At 43.2% G+C, this 15342-nt stretch overlaps 1 protein-coding gene and 2 pseudogenes across 1 annotated transcript in view; 2 read left to right on the forward strand and 1 right to left on the reverse strand.

Moving 5' to 3' along the window:
• LOC136641814 (solute carrier family 26 member 10-like) overlaps positions 1-15119 on the forward strand; it is a 29323-nt gene extending 14204 nt beyond the window's left edge. Inside the window, exons 11-18 of the mRNA XM_066617853.1 lie at positions 3263-3369; positions 4368-4437; positions 8122-8292; positions 9013-9052; positions 10861-10940; positions 13314-13368; positions 13943-14049; positions 15081-15119. Coding sequence (XP_066473950.1) covers positions 3263-3369; positions 4368-4437; positions 8122-8292; positions 9013-9052; positions 10861-10940; positions 13314-13368; positions 13943-14049; positions 15081-15119 — 669 coding nt within the window. The remainder of the gene's footprint in view (positions 1-3262; positions 3370-4367; positions 4438-8121; positions 8293-9012; positions 9053-10860; positions 10941-13313; positions 13369-13942; positions 14050-15080) is intronic.
• Positions 10662-10781, forward strand: LOC136643098 (5S ribosomal RNA; annotated as a pseudogene).
• LOC136643537 (5S ribosomal RNA) lies at positions 11228-11347 on the reverse strand (annotated as a pseudogene).
• Positions 15120-15342: the final 223 nt, after the last annotated feature.

The raw sequence follows: 15342 nt of genomic DNA on the forward strand, positions 1-15342 counted from the left end.
TTGTACATGCAAAAGTTCTTACTGGCACTCCGGTGTTTGTATATTTCACTGAAGAAATTTCACTTTTCAATTTTGTTCTTCTCAAGGAAATGCTTTACCACTTTCATTTCTTCTTTACTTGGAATGGTAATATTGAAATTTTTTAGATAATTAAGCCTACCATTTTCATCATCTAAACTTTCTGCTGCAATTATTGCCTGAAGAATCTCTTCATTGTCGTGGAATCTTCTTTTTATTTTGGCTAGCACTACATCCAGAATTTCAAAAAAGTCAGAAGCATGCTTACTGTGGGTGTCACTACATGATGCTCTGTTACCTGTTGTTTCCGACACCACATAATCATCAAGTAAGGAATTAAATTTCCTTTTCCTTGGCAGTTTTACTTCTTCCTCTTTAGCCAGTTTTGATGTTCCCTGCAGAATTTGGAGTCTCTTATCTACTGGAGAAAGAATTTCCAAAATATTTTTCATTACCACTAGACAAAATCTAAACTCTTGCTTCTGCATTATAAGATGGAGACCAGTGCTAAGAACCACATCTTCCCCAGCAAATCTTTTCCCATTATTTATTGATATTAGTTCAAGTGTTTCTGATACATGTTTGAATTCTTCAAAAATTGTCCTACACACCTGAAGATGTCCTGACCCTCTCTGTTCCAGCAGATGAGAAAGAGCTTTGCCTTCATACACAGCAGCTACTACCCCACGGGACAAAAAGTTGTATACTTCCATACATTGTCCAAAAAATTCTCTCACCATTGGCGCAACTTCAGCTGCTTTAACTACAACTAAATGCAGCCTGCGGTTAAAACAATGGACGTATGGAATTTCTTCAGTTTTTTTTTTTATTAATGCCTGGACACCACCTTTCTTGCCACACTAACTGATGCTCCATCGTAACATTGGCTCAACAGATTGTTAGGATTTAAACCATACCTTCAGAACATATCTAAAGTTGTGTTTGTAAAAGTCTCAGTATCCAAAGCAGTTGTTGTCTCTATGGATAGCATGGATTCATAAATTTCATGATCTTTAACATATCTAGTAGCAATTGCTATATTTTCTCTTCAATTTTTGTCTTTTGTTCCATCCTCCAAGACAGAAAAAAATGAGACATCTGCATTCTTTATGTCATTGGAAACTTCCTCCTGAATGAGATCAGTCATTACTTTAACTATTTCATTTTGAATTTCTTTGGATTAGTAAGTGGCATTCTTTGGAAAAATTTTATAAGATTCAGCTAGCTTTGGGTCCTTTTTGAGGGTATATTTGAAAAGGTTTTTAAATAAACTTTCCTCCACATGTTCCTCAATGTTGCATATTCCCCTCATTGGAAGCTCATTAGCGACAAGAAACTGAATGATTTCAACAATGCTTAAAATGTAATACCTATGTTTTTCAAGCACATTGTCATTAATTAGAGTTGAAATAGATGTGTTTGAATGAGTTCTTTGGTCTCTTTCAGACAACATTAACATAGCCTGCAGTGGGTCTCAGATGAAACATGCTTGAAAAATCCTGATTTAGTTTTATCCAATGCAACCTTCCAATTGCTAAATCCCTTTTTTATGTAAATTTGCTCTTTGGGTCTGGTAGGGCCTTTCTCTTTGGGGGGAGGGAGAGAAAAGCATGGCTCTGGCATCTGAGATTTTGGATGGACCAAATGATGCCAGAGTCACTCAGCAGCAGCCTCCAGGGTCCTGCAAAGTGCCTGCACTGCCACTCAGCTCCCAGGAAGGTGATTGAAGGCACTGAGCACATTCCCCCCCCCCGGGCTTTTTCATGCCGGACTCTCTGGTGTCCTGTGACTATCAGCAGGTCGCTATGATTGGCCCCTAAGGTGAGTTACTACGCAGCCTGAGCTGACTGGAGGAGGCTGCCTTGCAGGGAGGGGCTGAGCTCTCAAGAAACAGGAGCTAAATTGGAGGACATTCAACCACATTTACATGACAAGTGTGGAAAAAATGCAGGGGGGGAACTGCTGGCTCGGGGGGTGGGAACCCCCTGGCCCCCCCCCAGCTATGGCCCTGCACAGCCAGTGGGCCCTTCATGGCAAACAGCCATGGTACTGGAGAACTTGGTCTGGGGGCTGATCAAGCCATTTTTCCATCTTGTGGTGAGATCCCATGGAGTTCTGCCTGTGAAAGGGCCCGCTCCTTAGCACTTTCATATGAATGGTAATCTCAAAACTCTTCCTGGCATTGTATAAAGTAGGCCCTGTCCTAAGGCCATGTTTCACATGGATTTCACCATGGGGGATTTCAGAACTCCTCTGTATGACAGAAGAACGTGTTCATGGGTACATGGCAGCAAATGTGGTTCCTGAAAATTCTAAATTCAAATTCAAATACAGCAGGTCCTCACTTAACATTGTTGATAGGTTCTTGGAAACTGCAGCTTTAGGTGAAACGACTTATAGTGAAACCAAATTTCCATTGGCTAATGGATATATGTAAACAAGAGTTAAGTTCCTATAGCATATTTCTATATGCTTATCTATCTATATGCTATATTTCTATCTCAAAAACATCACCAAACTTCTAAATAAAGACACCGAACACTTCTAATATTAAACACTAAATAAATATGAGCTTTCTGGGCCAGAGAAAACCCACACAAACATGGGAGGAGATGCAAACTCCACACAGACAATGGCCCCAGCCAGGAATTGATTATTCTTTTCTTCATCAACTTTATAATGAAACAACTTAAAATGAAATGATGTTAAGTGAGAGCTTGCTGTATATGGAATATTTTTTGGACAGACATACATTAATAAAGAAGTGGGTAGATAGTAGCTTGTTTATGTAAAAGGTGTGAGATGCAGCCTCCAGGAGAAAGACCTGACTTGAATCTGGCTGAATTTCTGTTTTCAAGTCTGGTTGTCTCAGGTCCTACAGAACTGTTGTTAAATGGACAAATTAAACCTGTTAGTTACAGATTACGGTAGTTACGTATAGCATAGGGCTATATATGATGCAGTATACACTGTTTCTCTTTAGCACCATGTAATAATCGGGGGCAAGAGGGTGTTCAGCAAATTAGGCCAGTCATTTGCAGTTAACAATTTTCAGTATATCTTCTTCTCTCAGCCCCTACTAGTAGTTATTTCCTTTGAATGGGAATCAAAGCTGAGTGGGTGAAGGTCAAGAGGGAAGGCAGAGCCAGCAGAGGGGAAAGACTCCCATGTCTGTGTCAGAGCTACATTGATTGTTCAGCTTCTTTTCCTGTAATTCCCTCACATCTTTTCTTATCCATTACAGACAGTGTGGGTGGTCACGTGGCTCTCTGTGGTTGTGCTCAGCGTGGACCTTGGCCTGGTAGTAGGAATTGTATTCTCCATGATGACTGTTGTTTGCCGCACACAGAGGTACTTACGTGCCAGTCCTCTTTTTCCGCACCTTCCTCTTGCAGATTTAACCTGGTGTAGCAAAGTGGCTAATCAGGGAGTCACTAATCTATGAATCATGAAGATTACCTTCTGCTATGAATTCACTTGATGACATTAGGCAAGCCACACCCTTTTAGCCCCAACTACCATATTGGGGATAATAATCCTTATAATTTTGTTATGAATATTACAATGTAGGCAAAGCGCTATGAACGTTTGCAAGCACTGTTCACAGGTGAAGTATCATTATTATGAGCAATCCATTTCATTTGGTTTACTGCAAAATTTAGATATATGCTCACTTGGGGCTAAATTCTATTGGAGTACATGGGAGTTGTTTCAGAGCAAACAGACATAGGAGTGGGGTGAAAATTGATTACATTTTTACACACTCGCTTATAAACATTCTGTAGGAAAAAGGATACCTTGTTTTTAGAGGACATGCTCACGTTTCTCTGCAGCCACTGGTTTTGGGAAGCTATTCCTTTCCGAGAGAGGAAAGGGAGACTGCCTCTTCTGAGATGGTGCTGGTTTCCTAATTTGGTGCAAATTCTTTTATTAAAAATAACAACACCTTAAAAAAAAAAAAAACTCTTACCCCATTAGCTGGGGTCAGATCATTCAAAGATTTTTTTTATACCCAAATCTTATTTATTTCATGAACTGATGGCCCAGTCTTGTCTGGGCCTTACACTGGTGAATCTCGCACTGCCAACATAAAGCTGAGATCCCTGGCGCAGCAGACACTCGACCATTCTGCAGCCTGCAGCTCTCCTCAGTCTTTCCTGGCCCTACACAGAGATGCCAGGAACTGAATCAGAGACTTATGCATGCAGTGGGTATCCTGTATGGTTAAGAACCTATCACCTATGGTTCCCTAAAGTCTTCCACCTTCTATCATGCTTGCTTGGGGTGTTGGGGAGGTCTGTCGAAATTAATGCTGATTTATACTTCATGTCACTTCCTTAATCTTAAAGGGCCGAGTGCTCAGTGCTGGGCAGGGCAGCTGACACCGAGATCTACAAACCTGTCAAGTACAACAGCAAAGTAAGTATTTTGGGGATACATGCAGAAGAAAGCATGTATGCACAAAACATGTGCGTGAAATTGTAGTCCCGAAGCAGTTGCTTCCAAGCAAAGCAAAATGAAACAAAAGCTCTGAGCAGTGAAACTTGAGGTTCTGATGAGTTATGAGCGGGACTGGCCCAAGTTGTCCTCACATCTGAAGAGGCATGCCAAATGCTGTTAACCCCCTTTCCCAGTGAGGTGCCAGCCTCTGCTCCTCCCACTCTCCAATGTTCTCACTCAATGTTTTTCTCCCCTCTGCATTTCCTCTTCCTCAGTGTCCCCTCTTCCTTTTCAATCCAGGAAGTGGAAGGAGAAGGAGGTGCAGTAGCAGCAAATAGGTAGCAGAGATGGGTGCCCCTCCCCAGAGGCGTAGCTAGGTCATTTGACACCTGGGGACCATAAATTTTTGTCATCCCATACAACATAATCAATCAATCAATCAATCAATCAATTCACATTTTTATACCACTCTTCCTCTAAGCAGCTCAGGGTGATGTACATTGTTCCTCCCCTTATTTTGTCCTCACAACAACCCTGTGAAGTAGGTGAGACTGAGAGATAGTAACAGTCATGACATGGAATGAATAATAATAATGACCAGGAAATAAATGCAGTTAGTATTTCCAGTTAGGCTGGAAGTAACATCATCAAGCAAAATAAAATAATTATGAATAATTAAAATAAAGAAAAACAGATAATTAAATAAGGGGAAGCCAGCCCTGTTTCACCACGTGAATTTTCTCTGTAGCCTGCCTGCACTAACACCCCCCCCACACAAAAAAATATCAGTGAGATTTTCAGCCCTCCCCAGTGCCCACCTTACCAGCTCAAGCCTCTGTTTTATTCTTTGGGGGAGGGGTGCTGCCTTCTGAAGCATTTGCTTAGCTCTACTTTCGTCAGACTGGGACCATGCAGCTAGTCTTGCATTCCCCTTTGCCTGACCAGGAACCAAGGCACATGTGTAAATGTGAACATGTGGCTTACTTTCGCTTTCCATAGGCCTCAGTACATTCATCTGCTTAAAGGGGGGGACTTCCTTCTTGGGTGTTCTTTGGGGGCTGCTTTCATTGGATAGGAACCATTCTGGTGTCGTTTGATTCCTGTCAGCCTGCCCTTTCCGACGGACTAAGGCAAGTCCGCCTACTCACGAATAAACGTGCGATATGGCTCGGTTTCACTTTCCATAGGCTCTATGCATTTTTTGGTTTCTGTTTTTTTGGCCATAGCTTTTGATGGAAAGCAGGTATTTCACTCTGGTTTTTGTTGTTGTTGTAACCTTTATTGGCACATATATACATCAAAACAATATACGAATAAAATTCAAAGTTTATATAAGATCAGAAGATGTCCATAATCCATAAATGCATGTCCCACACAGGAAAAATCCAATAATGCCCCCATTAGCTCATCTCATACAGGGCTAAGCTTCCAGTCTCATTTCCTGCGTACTTATGACTGTGGTGACAAAACAAGAGATAAGAGTTTCTCCCTTCTCTACTGACAAAAGTGCTTGTAGCACATCTGCCTCTGCCCATCCCCAGAAGCGCGCTAGGATGGGCATAAGATGTTTCTGATGCTGGGTCTTGTGCAAGGGACAGAACAAAAGGATATGTTCAACTGACTCCACATGGTTCAGATCACAAAGACAGAGCCTTGTGGAAAGAGGTATCCCTTTAAACCGGCCCCATAGAAGGGCTGAAGGAAGGGCATTACATCTTGCCAGCATGAAGGCTCTTCTTAACTGCGGATTACACAGCTGGGATAAATAAAATGGCATCCTGCCTAACTGGATGGGTACATGAAAGTGCAATGGGGAGCAGGAGGTGTTGGCCAAACTCATTAGCTCTTGACATTCAATGTCCATGAGTCTTTCCCTGACAACTCTATATGCTGCTGTTTGACACAACATACCCAGACATTCAATATCGAGACCAATTGATTTTAACTTGGTGTGTAAAATGGTGATCCCACAAGGCAGGACCGAGTCTGATACCAATTGGAACATCAGACTGTCATTGACCACATTGAAAAGGATACCAAGCCAAAACTTTGCAAATCTTAACCATGCCATTGTGTTCAACCTGATAAGACCTGCCTCAAGGCATAAAGCAGAGTAAGGGACACACCTCAGCATGTCTAAAATTTTCCTAGGAAAATAGATTGAATACGCTCCGTAGCTAGATCTAATGCCTTGAACCAGACCGGAACAGCATATAAAACCTGAGTAACAGTCTTGGCTTTGAAAACCTCCAGGGCTGCCGGAACATATCTGTTGCCCTGGGTATGATGAAATCATGCAATTGCTGACAATGAAAGCTTAGCCAAGTTAAGCACTGAGCTGCAATGGGAAGCCCATGAGTACCTATAGTGAAATGTAATACCCAAGTATTTAAACTGGCGGACTTGCTCAATCTTATTACCCTTACAGATCCAGCTGTAAGACTTCCAACTCTTTGCAAAGATCATAACTTTGGACTTGGTACAATTAATCATAAATTTGGACTTGGTATAATTAATCTCCAGCTGGTTGGTTGGTTGGTTGGTTGGCCATAGCTTTTAATGGAAAGCAGGTATTTCACTCTGGTTTTTTGCATTGCATTCCAATGGAAATTCCGCATTGAATGGTATATAGCATGATGGGATTACTTATAACCTCTGTGATGTTAGCAATGTTGGCTCATTTGTGGTATTAGCCCCCCCCCCAAGGCTGGTACCTGGGGTGAACTGTCCACATGCCCCTCGTCAGCTACACCACTGCCCCTTCCCACCAATTTGCTGTCTGATGTGATCGCTGCAGTTGGCACCATGGGTGTGCCAGCCCTGGTTATGACGACACTTGAACACTCATCCCCCACTGGTAGAAAACACAGAACATTACTAGTCTTCAGTAATACTTGGATTTTGAGGGTGGGTTGCAAGAAAGGGGCTTGGGAAAGCATTTCTTGGCGTACGTGCCTCAATGGCCATTGTTTCTGGGAAGACGGGCTTTTTTCCCACCGTTGATGTAATTATGATAAGATTTGAATGGGATAGAACAGAAGTCTGTCATTGAAATTATAAGCACTGGATAAATGTTATATTAGAATTGTTATGGTAGTCAACTCTTTGCCCAAGAGAGTAACGTATATTTTGTTATGTGATGATTCTGTATATTTTCTATAACTATTTAATAAAAACATTCTAAGGTCTATAATGGGTTGTAACTTAGTTTTTTTAGGCACTTGGTACTTTTCATGGCTACTTAAGGGGTTAGGAGCTTAGACTGTCTGAAATTAGAACTGTACAATGGAAGTCAGAAATGATTCCAGATGGATTTCGAATGTAGTGATGGTAAGAAAAGTAGGGCACCTGCTTAAGATCTGAAATGGACAAAATATAACCAGTAGTTTTCAGATAAGAAGGGGCTCACTTCTTAATTATTGGAAAAGATTTGTAAAGCTACAGCAGATTACTATAAAATTGTTCTCAAAACCTTATATTTACTGGGAGTATTGCTTTATTATGTGTACATTCAAAACCATTTTTTTTTTTAAAGAAATGTATAATGTGAAAAAGATTGTGCTTCAGTAATAAATTGTACTCTGGGAATCTCAGGGAATGAGGTAGGCCATACCAAGGATGCATCTGTCACCTCTTCTGTCTGTTCCCATCTCTGCTTCTCAGTGCTTTGAGATCTCAGGTGTGAAGATTTTGAGATATGAGGCCCCCATCTATTATGGGAATCGCGGTTTCTTCCATGACGCTCTGAGCCGACTTGTGGGGCTGGACCAAGACAGGGAACGGCATAAGGACCAAAGTCTAGACAGCAGGATCAAGATGGATATCAGCACTGTGGTAATGTTCTGGGTTGGAGTCAAAGTGGCCCCTGCAATTTTTGCCACAGCATTTGCAGGGAGTGAAGGGGGAGGGGGACTTTGCAGGTCAGAAGTTTGCAGGGGGGAAAACTGAACTCACCAGTGGCAGTGGTGCTCCACCTAGTGGCCACCAATTTACTCCCTATTCCAAGCTATGTTACACCTTCACACGTAACATTCCCCAACCCATCCATCTCCTCACACACTACTGGCTTAAAAAAAACAAACAGAAAAGGAAGATTAATGTACCTTTATCATTCTGGGGAAATACGGACATTTCTAAAGAATTGTCTATGTCATGTAAAAGCTATTATTCACATGATCATATCCCAGATGTGAATCAAGAGCCCCCATTTAAATCTGGAGTTGTTGAACCCTGTTTCAATCTCTGACTGGCCCTTAGTTTGTGAACAAAGCAAAAACTGGTGTATATGTGTGCACGTTATCCTACAATAACTAATGGTTGGCAACCTTCAGTCTCGAAAGACTATGGTATAAGCCTACAGCACCCGGTATTCCCAGGCAGTCTCCCATCCAAGTACTAACCAGGCCTGACCCTGCTTAGCTTCCAAGATCGGGCATGTGCAGGGTAACAGTTACTAATCATGTAAACAAGGCCCAGATGGGAGAATTTGCTTTGCTTTGCTCCTCTCCTACCTCACCCAAATGAAGTTTAATTCTTGGGTTTTTTTCCTCCTAGGAGAACAGCATCTCCATCCTAGACAAGAAACCTGGCTCAGGTAATTCCCTCCTAGTTCCTGAGAAATCTTTCTGGGTTAGAGGAGAAGAACAAGGTGGAGAAAGTATTAAACGTACTATCTTGTCTTTGGGCAGTTGATTTTGTGCAGTGTTGGGAAGGACAATCCACCCCTCAATATAAGGGTGTCTCCCATGCCCAAAGCCCTAATTGTCATTATTAGATTTTTAGTCAAAAATATTTTAATTATTAAAAAGGTATTCAATGCCTCACAAAGGGAATTACATTTTTCCTTTGTTGTTAATTTTGCCATTATTGTGTAATTTACCCTGAGGCTTTTGATGGTGGAAGCGTTTTCCTTTGGATGACATTGGTTGGCAACCTTCAGTCTCGAAAGACTATGGTATAAGCCTACAGCACCCGGTATTCCCAGGCGGTCTCCCATCCAAGTACTAACCAGGCCTGACCTTGCTTAGCTTCTAAAGATCAGACGAGATCAGGCATGTGCAGGGTTGGATGACATTAAGGTGTAGGGTATGAGTTATTCTGTAGTGTCTGCTGCAGAATGTGTGAGCATGTGAGCCCTTCTGATTGGAAAAGTTTAATAAACAAAACAAGGGCATCAGTGCTTTGCATAGCTTTCCTCCCTCCCACGGCTTTCAAAAGCAGCATAATATAGCAACATATGCAAATGCATAATTTACACAAATTCCAGAATTTGGGTTACCTCAATGCCAACTTTTCATTTCTTAAAGTGCAGTTTTTACATCACCCTGGTAAAACCCTTTTTATGGGAGGATTCATCGCTTAGGGGCAGAAGACATGCTTTGATTGCAGACTGAGGGCCCTATGTTCAATCCCTAGCATCACCGATTAAAACATTGCTGGTAGCAGGACTGGGAACTCGTTTTTGCCCGAGACCCTGCAGTGATGTTTTTGATCAGTGTTGACAGTCCTGGGGTAGATGGACTGATGGACTGACTTGGCATAAAGCAGTTTCATATGGACCAGATACAAGATATCCCCTGCTGTTTGGCAACAGGGTGCTTGTTGTGAAATCTGCAGTTCTACATACTGATAACTCCAGTTCCGCATCTGGAATACATTCAGATTTGCTCAGTTCGTCACCTCTTGTTCTGTCTGAGAACAAGAACAATCTTGGCTCTTTATTTGTAGGTGAGATTTGAGTCACATGCTCTTTGGACTGGCTGCAGTTGCGCAATCATGTTTAAGCTTTCCCCAGCAACCTAGAGGTCACAAAACCTTTCCTGGAAGCTAACTTGGGCATCTTGGGTGGAAAAGTGGCCTTCAGATACTGTACATAAAAGAAACAAGTGTTGAATTCCTGCACAGAGGCAATATTCCTTGTTTTTCAGTGCATGTGGTTGGCTACAGTGTCTCTGTGTACTGTGCTCAGACTAGCCTGTGCCTTAGTGGTTCAGAAACAGGATCTCCTGTGGTACAGTTTCTGCTGACGAAATGTTTGTCAAACTTGAGCATGTGCCTGTGGTAGAATTTCATGTACAGAAAATGGTTTCCTCCATTTCTGTGAAAACTGACTGAAGAAGGAAATGTTTCTGCCCATCTAAAATGGCACATGGCAAAACAGTGCTGAAGCTACTGGCCTCAGGATCAGGAGATCCATGGATTGAGCTGACAGCAACTGTGACCCTGCACATGCCTGATCTCATCTGATCTCGGAAGCTAAGCAGGGTCAGGCCTGGTTAGTACTTGGATGGGAGACCGCCTGGGAATACCGGGTGCTGTAGGCTTATACCATAGTCTTTCGAGATTGAAGGTTGCCAACCATGGATTGTGCTGATGCCTAGTCTGACTTCTTTCCTCCTCCAGGTTCAGCACTACAGGCTGTGATTCTTGACTGCAGTGGAGTGGCCTTTGTTGACTCAGCTGGGGCTCGTCTTCTTATTCAGGTACCAGAGGGCAAACAGGCGTGTGTTGGGGATAGATGGTCTGATCTACTGGAGACCACCACCTCCGTACCCACAACCCTTCAGGTAGTGGTGATGGAACAACACCCTTTTGACTAAAAGAACTACGCTCTTCCATCCCACTACCAAAGTAAGCCCCACCATGAACTGGCGCTAACTCAGGTAGGAGAGGGCCCAAAGAGAGCAATTTGCCAAGAACCCCCTGAAACCTGGAACCAGACCTGGTAAGGAACGGTTGGCAACCTTCAGTCTCGAAAGACTATGGTATAAGCCTACAGCACCCGGTATTCCCAGGCGGTCTCCCATCCAGGTACTAACCAGGTCTGACCCTGCTTAGCTTCCAAGATCAGACGAGATCAGGCATGTGCAGGGTAACAGTTGCTGCTGGTAAGGAAACTCTGCTGTCAAGCATAGTTAAGTATGCTGTACATATGAGCATGGCACTCTCTAGTTCAGTGGTTCCCAGCTTTTAGGAGCCCATGGACCACTGAGGCAAACATTGGAGTTGCTGTGGACCACGTGCAACCCCCTCCATCCCCACCACACAAAAAAATACAATTCAATTTGGTAACACATGGGGGAGTGCTCAGTGAGACACTGGAAATGCCAGCTGCGGGGGGGGGGTCCATTCTCCACCATCTCTGGTTGTCCATGGGGAAGCACCTCACTGAGTGAACGCTCCTCCACAAACTACAAGAAAGGGTGGAGAATGGACCCTCCCATAGCTGTCACATCAGCAAGCACTGAACCACCAGAGAGGGAGGAGATTGGACTACCTATAGCCACAGCCAACACTTCAGTGGTTCATGGTGGAGTGCTCACTTGGAGAGATACTAGAAGTGATCAAAGATGATCATCTTTTTTTTTTCCTGAGACCATGTGGATCACTTCTGAGGGTCTCACTGACCACCTGTGATCCCAGGACCACAGGTTGGGAACCACTGCTTTAGCTCATATGTAGATGCAGAGAAAACCAGTCCCAACCTATGCATGAGAGATTCAGGGTCAAAGAAAGGCTGTAGATTGAATTCTTCAATTGCCAAATTGATTCAATTGATTAATCAATTAATCAAATTTCATTTTGGGGAAAAAGGCCTGCAAGGTATATCTTTATTTCTTATGCTTCTCTTCCTCTCAGGGGCTCAGAAGAGCTTGTATGTGGATCCCATATTATCCTCTTTCTAAGCAGTTTACACAGCCATACCTACTTAACTTCAGCAAAAGAACTGTACTATTTGCATTCCTATTCAAAGCTGGGAAGGTTTTTATTGGGTCTGAAAGAGTTTTCTTTTTATTAAATTATAAATTTAATTTAGGGCGCAATCCAAACTCCAGAGGTGGCACAAGTCTGAGGAGACCCATTGTGGCCAGCAGCCCTTACCTCTGGCTGAGCCGCTTCTGGCCCCAATCCTGCACTGGATACAGCGCAAGCCTCCTGGCTTGCCTGTTTCAGCGCAGGTTAGGATTGCACCCTAAATCTATTAAATTTAAAGTTTCTGCTCAGTATTTAAAAGGTGTAGGATGATAACCCTACAAAGCTACATATATTTAATACGTTCTATTTTACCATCAAAATGACAAATATGGATTATTCCTTTTTCAGGCTTAAAAAGCCTGCCTGCCTGCTTTTGTCAATTCTGGTCCCACATCTCAGCTCTCAGCCAGTGTCCCCCAATTTAAAAATGAGCAAATTCCAAGAGGAAGAAAGAGAGAATGATAACACAGGCCTAAAAAAAAAAGTTTTTTTTAAGGCCTGTATTATCATTCTTTCTTTCTTCCTCCTGGAATTTTTTTTAAATTAAAAAAAATTCTTTTTAACGTTTTTTAGTTGCCAAGGATGTTTGAATGGATCAGGGTATTTTGGTGGTGCTGAATCCCAAAATGGCATTGGTTTTGTCCGAATGGCTCTCGTTTTGGGGGTATGGCATAGCCACCTCATATGCTCATTCAAGTAGCTTCCTTGTGAAGAAGTCGACACTATGGCTTCCTCACAAGGAAGCTGCTTTAATCAACATATAAGATGCTACCCCATAACCCCAAAACTATAGCCAATCAGGCAAACCTAATGCCATTTTTGGATTCAGCACCTCATATATACCCAAGAGCAAGTTGAACTTTTACAACAATAAAATGTATGTAGGCCTATGTAATGGGTCTAGATAGAATAGCTGATCAGAATAGTTGATAGATTAGCATGGTTTCTAAAACCTTTAATCTCACTTCTCCAAGGACCTCAGCATCTTTCTCTTGTACAAGCCAAGACATGAGATAAGTGCTCTTTAAAATCTATGTCTTCCCATTGTAAACAATGGCACCTTTCCAACGTCCTTAGTAATGGCTTCTCTTGCCTTGCAGGTGTGTGCAGAATGCCAAAAAGCAGGGGTGCGGATGTATCTGGCTGCCTGCAATGGTAAGTGGCGAAGGGCCACCAGTCCTTCCCTAGCAGATTTGCTTTCTATGCAAAGTGGTGTGTTTAGACATGTTATGGAGGGGGAAACAGAGCAAATATTAATACAGAATTGCAGGTCTTTGGTCCATTTCATACAGAGGCCATCCTGGTTTAACACCAACCTTTATACATACTACAGAGCTGCAGCCAGTTACAGCTCCTGCCAAGCGTATCTGTATGAGGCACAAATGTGTACATATCTACTGCATTTACCCTTCTAACCCAATTGGGGCTAATATGTGATGTGTGGCTCAGCCGGGTGTGGGTGTGTCCTCCCCCCAATCCCGAAGTGGAAACCCATTGCAGGAGGTGATGGTGGCATCCCCTTTGTTTTGACATCTTGATCTTTCATGACTGCTTCACAGATGCATACGCGTGATTTGATGACTCAGACATATGTGCAAAGGGACTCCACTGAAAAGCCACACGTGTGATATGATTTATAGGAAAGTTCTCTCTGTGGTGTTTGAGCTGTACCATCTCATGTAGGACCAGCCCTCCAGACACTTTCCTTTGTTCCCTCTTTTCCATGCAGCCAATGTTCTAGAGACCCTGAGCTTCTGTGGACTTATGCATCATCTACCCCCACAGCAGCTTTTTGTCACCGTTCACGATGCCGTTTCCTTTCTCCAGCAGACCACGGTAAGAGTCTAAGGGTGCAGAAAACAATAGGAAGGCTGTTGTTCTCATTGGTTTCAGTTCAGGACCCTTATTAACCAGCTTGGCTAAAGGGGTGGGTGGGTGCAAGAACATGGATGACAAGGTGTGGCTTAGATCTTCCTAGACAGGACATGGTAAACCTGTGTCTGGATTTTATACCACTACAGAGGTTGTGGGCTCACATCAGATGTTTCTTCTTCTCTCTTGCTCTCTCTCTCACACACAAATACCCTGAATGTAGAAAACTGGGCATTAGGAAGACATGTTCTAATTGATATGCTAATTTCCAACTTTTAGGACTTTTTTTTTCTTCCCTAGAAGATCATTATATCAGCTGAGGCCCCATGTGCAATCTGAAGTAGGATAGCATTTATGGGTCCCCAAACTGTGGGTCATGATCAACCTGTGGGTCGCAATGCAATGCTCCCTATCATGCTGCAAATCCTTACTAGGAGCCTCTGGAGGCAACTTCTGGGTTACACCAGACCTGCAACTCACCGCATTGTCCTCTTTAGGCCTCAGAATGCCCACAAAAGCAACTCAGAAGTAAATGGAAGTTGCGGGCGCAAACCAGAAGTCACTCCCAGTAGCTTCCTTAAGGCATTCTGAGGCCCGCAGAGGCCAATGGAGTGGGTCGTGAGTCTGGCACGACCCAGAAGCATCCTTTGGAAGTTCCCAGTAACGCTTTGTGGTGTGGCAGCAAGCTCCCTGTCACCACTCACCACACCTCAGATCATGACCCCCATTTGGAAAATGCTGTACCAGACCATTCTCTGTGGAGTCTGCTGCTCATTGGCCCTGATATGTTAAGAACAATACTTTGCACCTTTTTACCATGTAATGAATGTCCAAAGCACATCATAAAACTTTATCAGTTATCCTCACACCCACTTTGTACAGTAGGCCAGTGCAGATGTAGAGTTAAGGCTGCAAGAACAGTGAAGAGCGATGAAGGCTTCCACTAGATAGGCAGTATGGGGTCTGATGGATAACTTTTTTTGGTTTCTGTCCAGGAAGCTGTGGAGCAGAAGGATCCAACCATTTGGGTATAAGCCTCTCCTGCCTGCCAAGGACTGTATCAATCAACCCACATGTACCAGGACAAAGACTGTCTTGATATCACGGAAACATGCTAAAGGCAGCTGGCTGCATCAAAGACCAGCAAAGCCTGGCTTGCTGCTACAAAAGTGCTGGCTTGGAAGGAAAGACACATGCAGGAAAGAGGCAGCAAGGCACAATGAATAGAGGCCTCTGATCCAGCAGCTCTTCACTTAT

This window comes from Tiliqua scincoides, chromosome 2 (assembly GCF_035046505.1).
Source record: "Tiliqua scincoides isolate rTilSci1 chromosome 2, rTilSci1.hap2, whole genome shotgun sequence".
Taxonomy (NCBI): Eukaryota; Metazoa; Chordata; class Lepidosauria; order Squamata; family Scincidae; genus Tiliqua; species Tiliqua scincoides.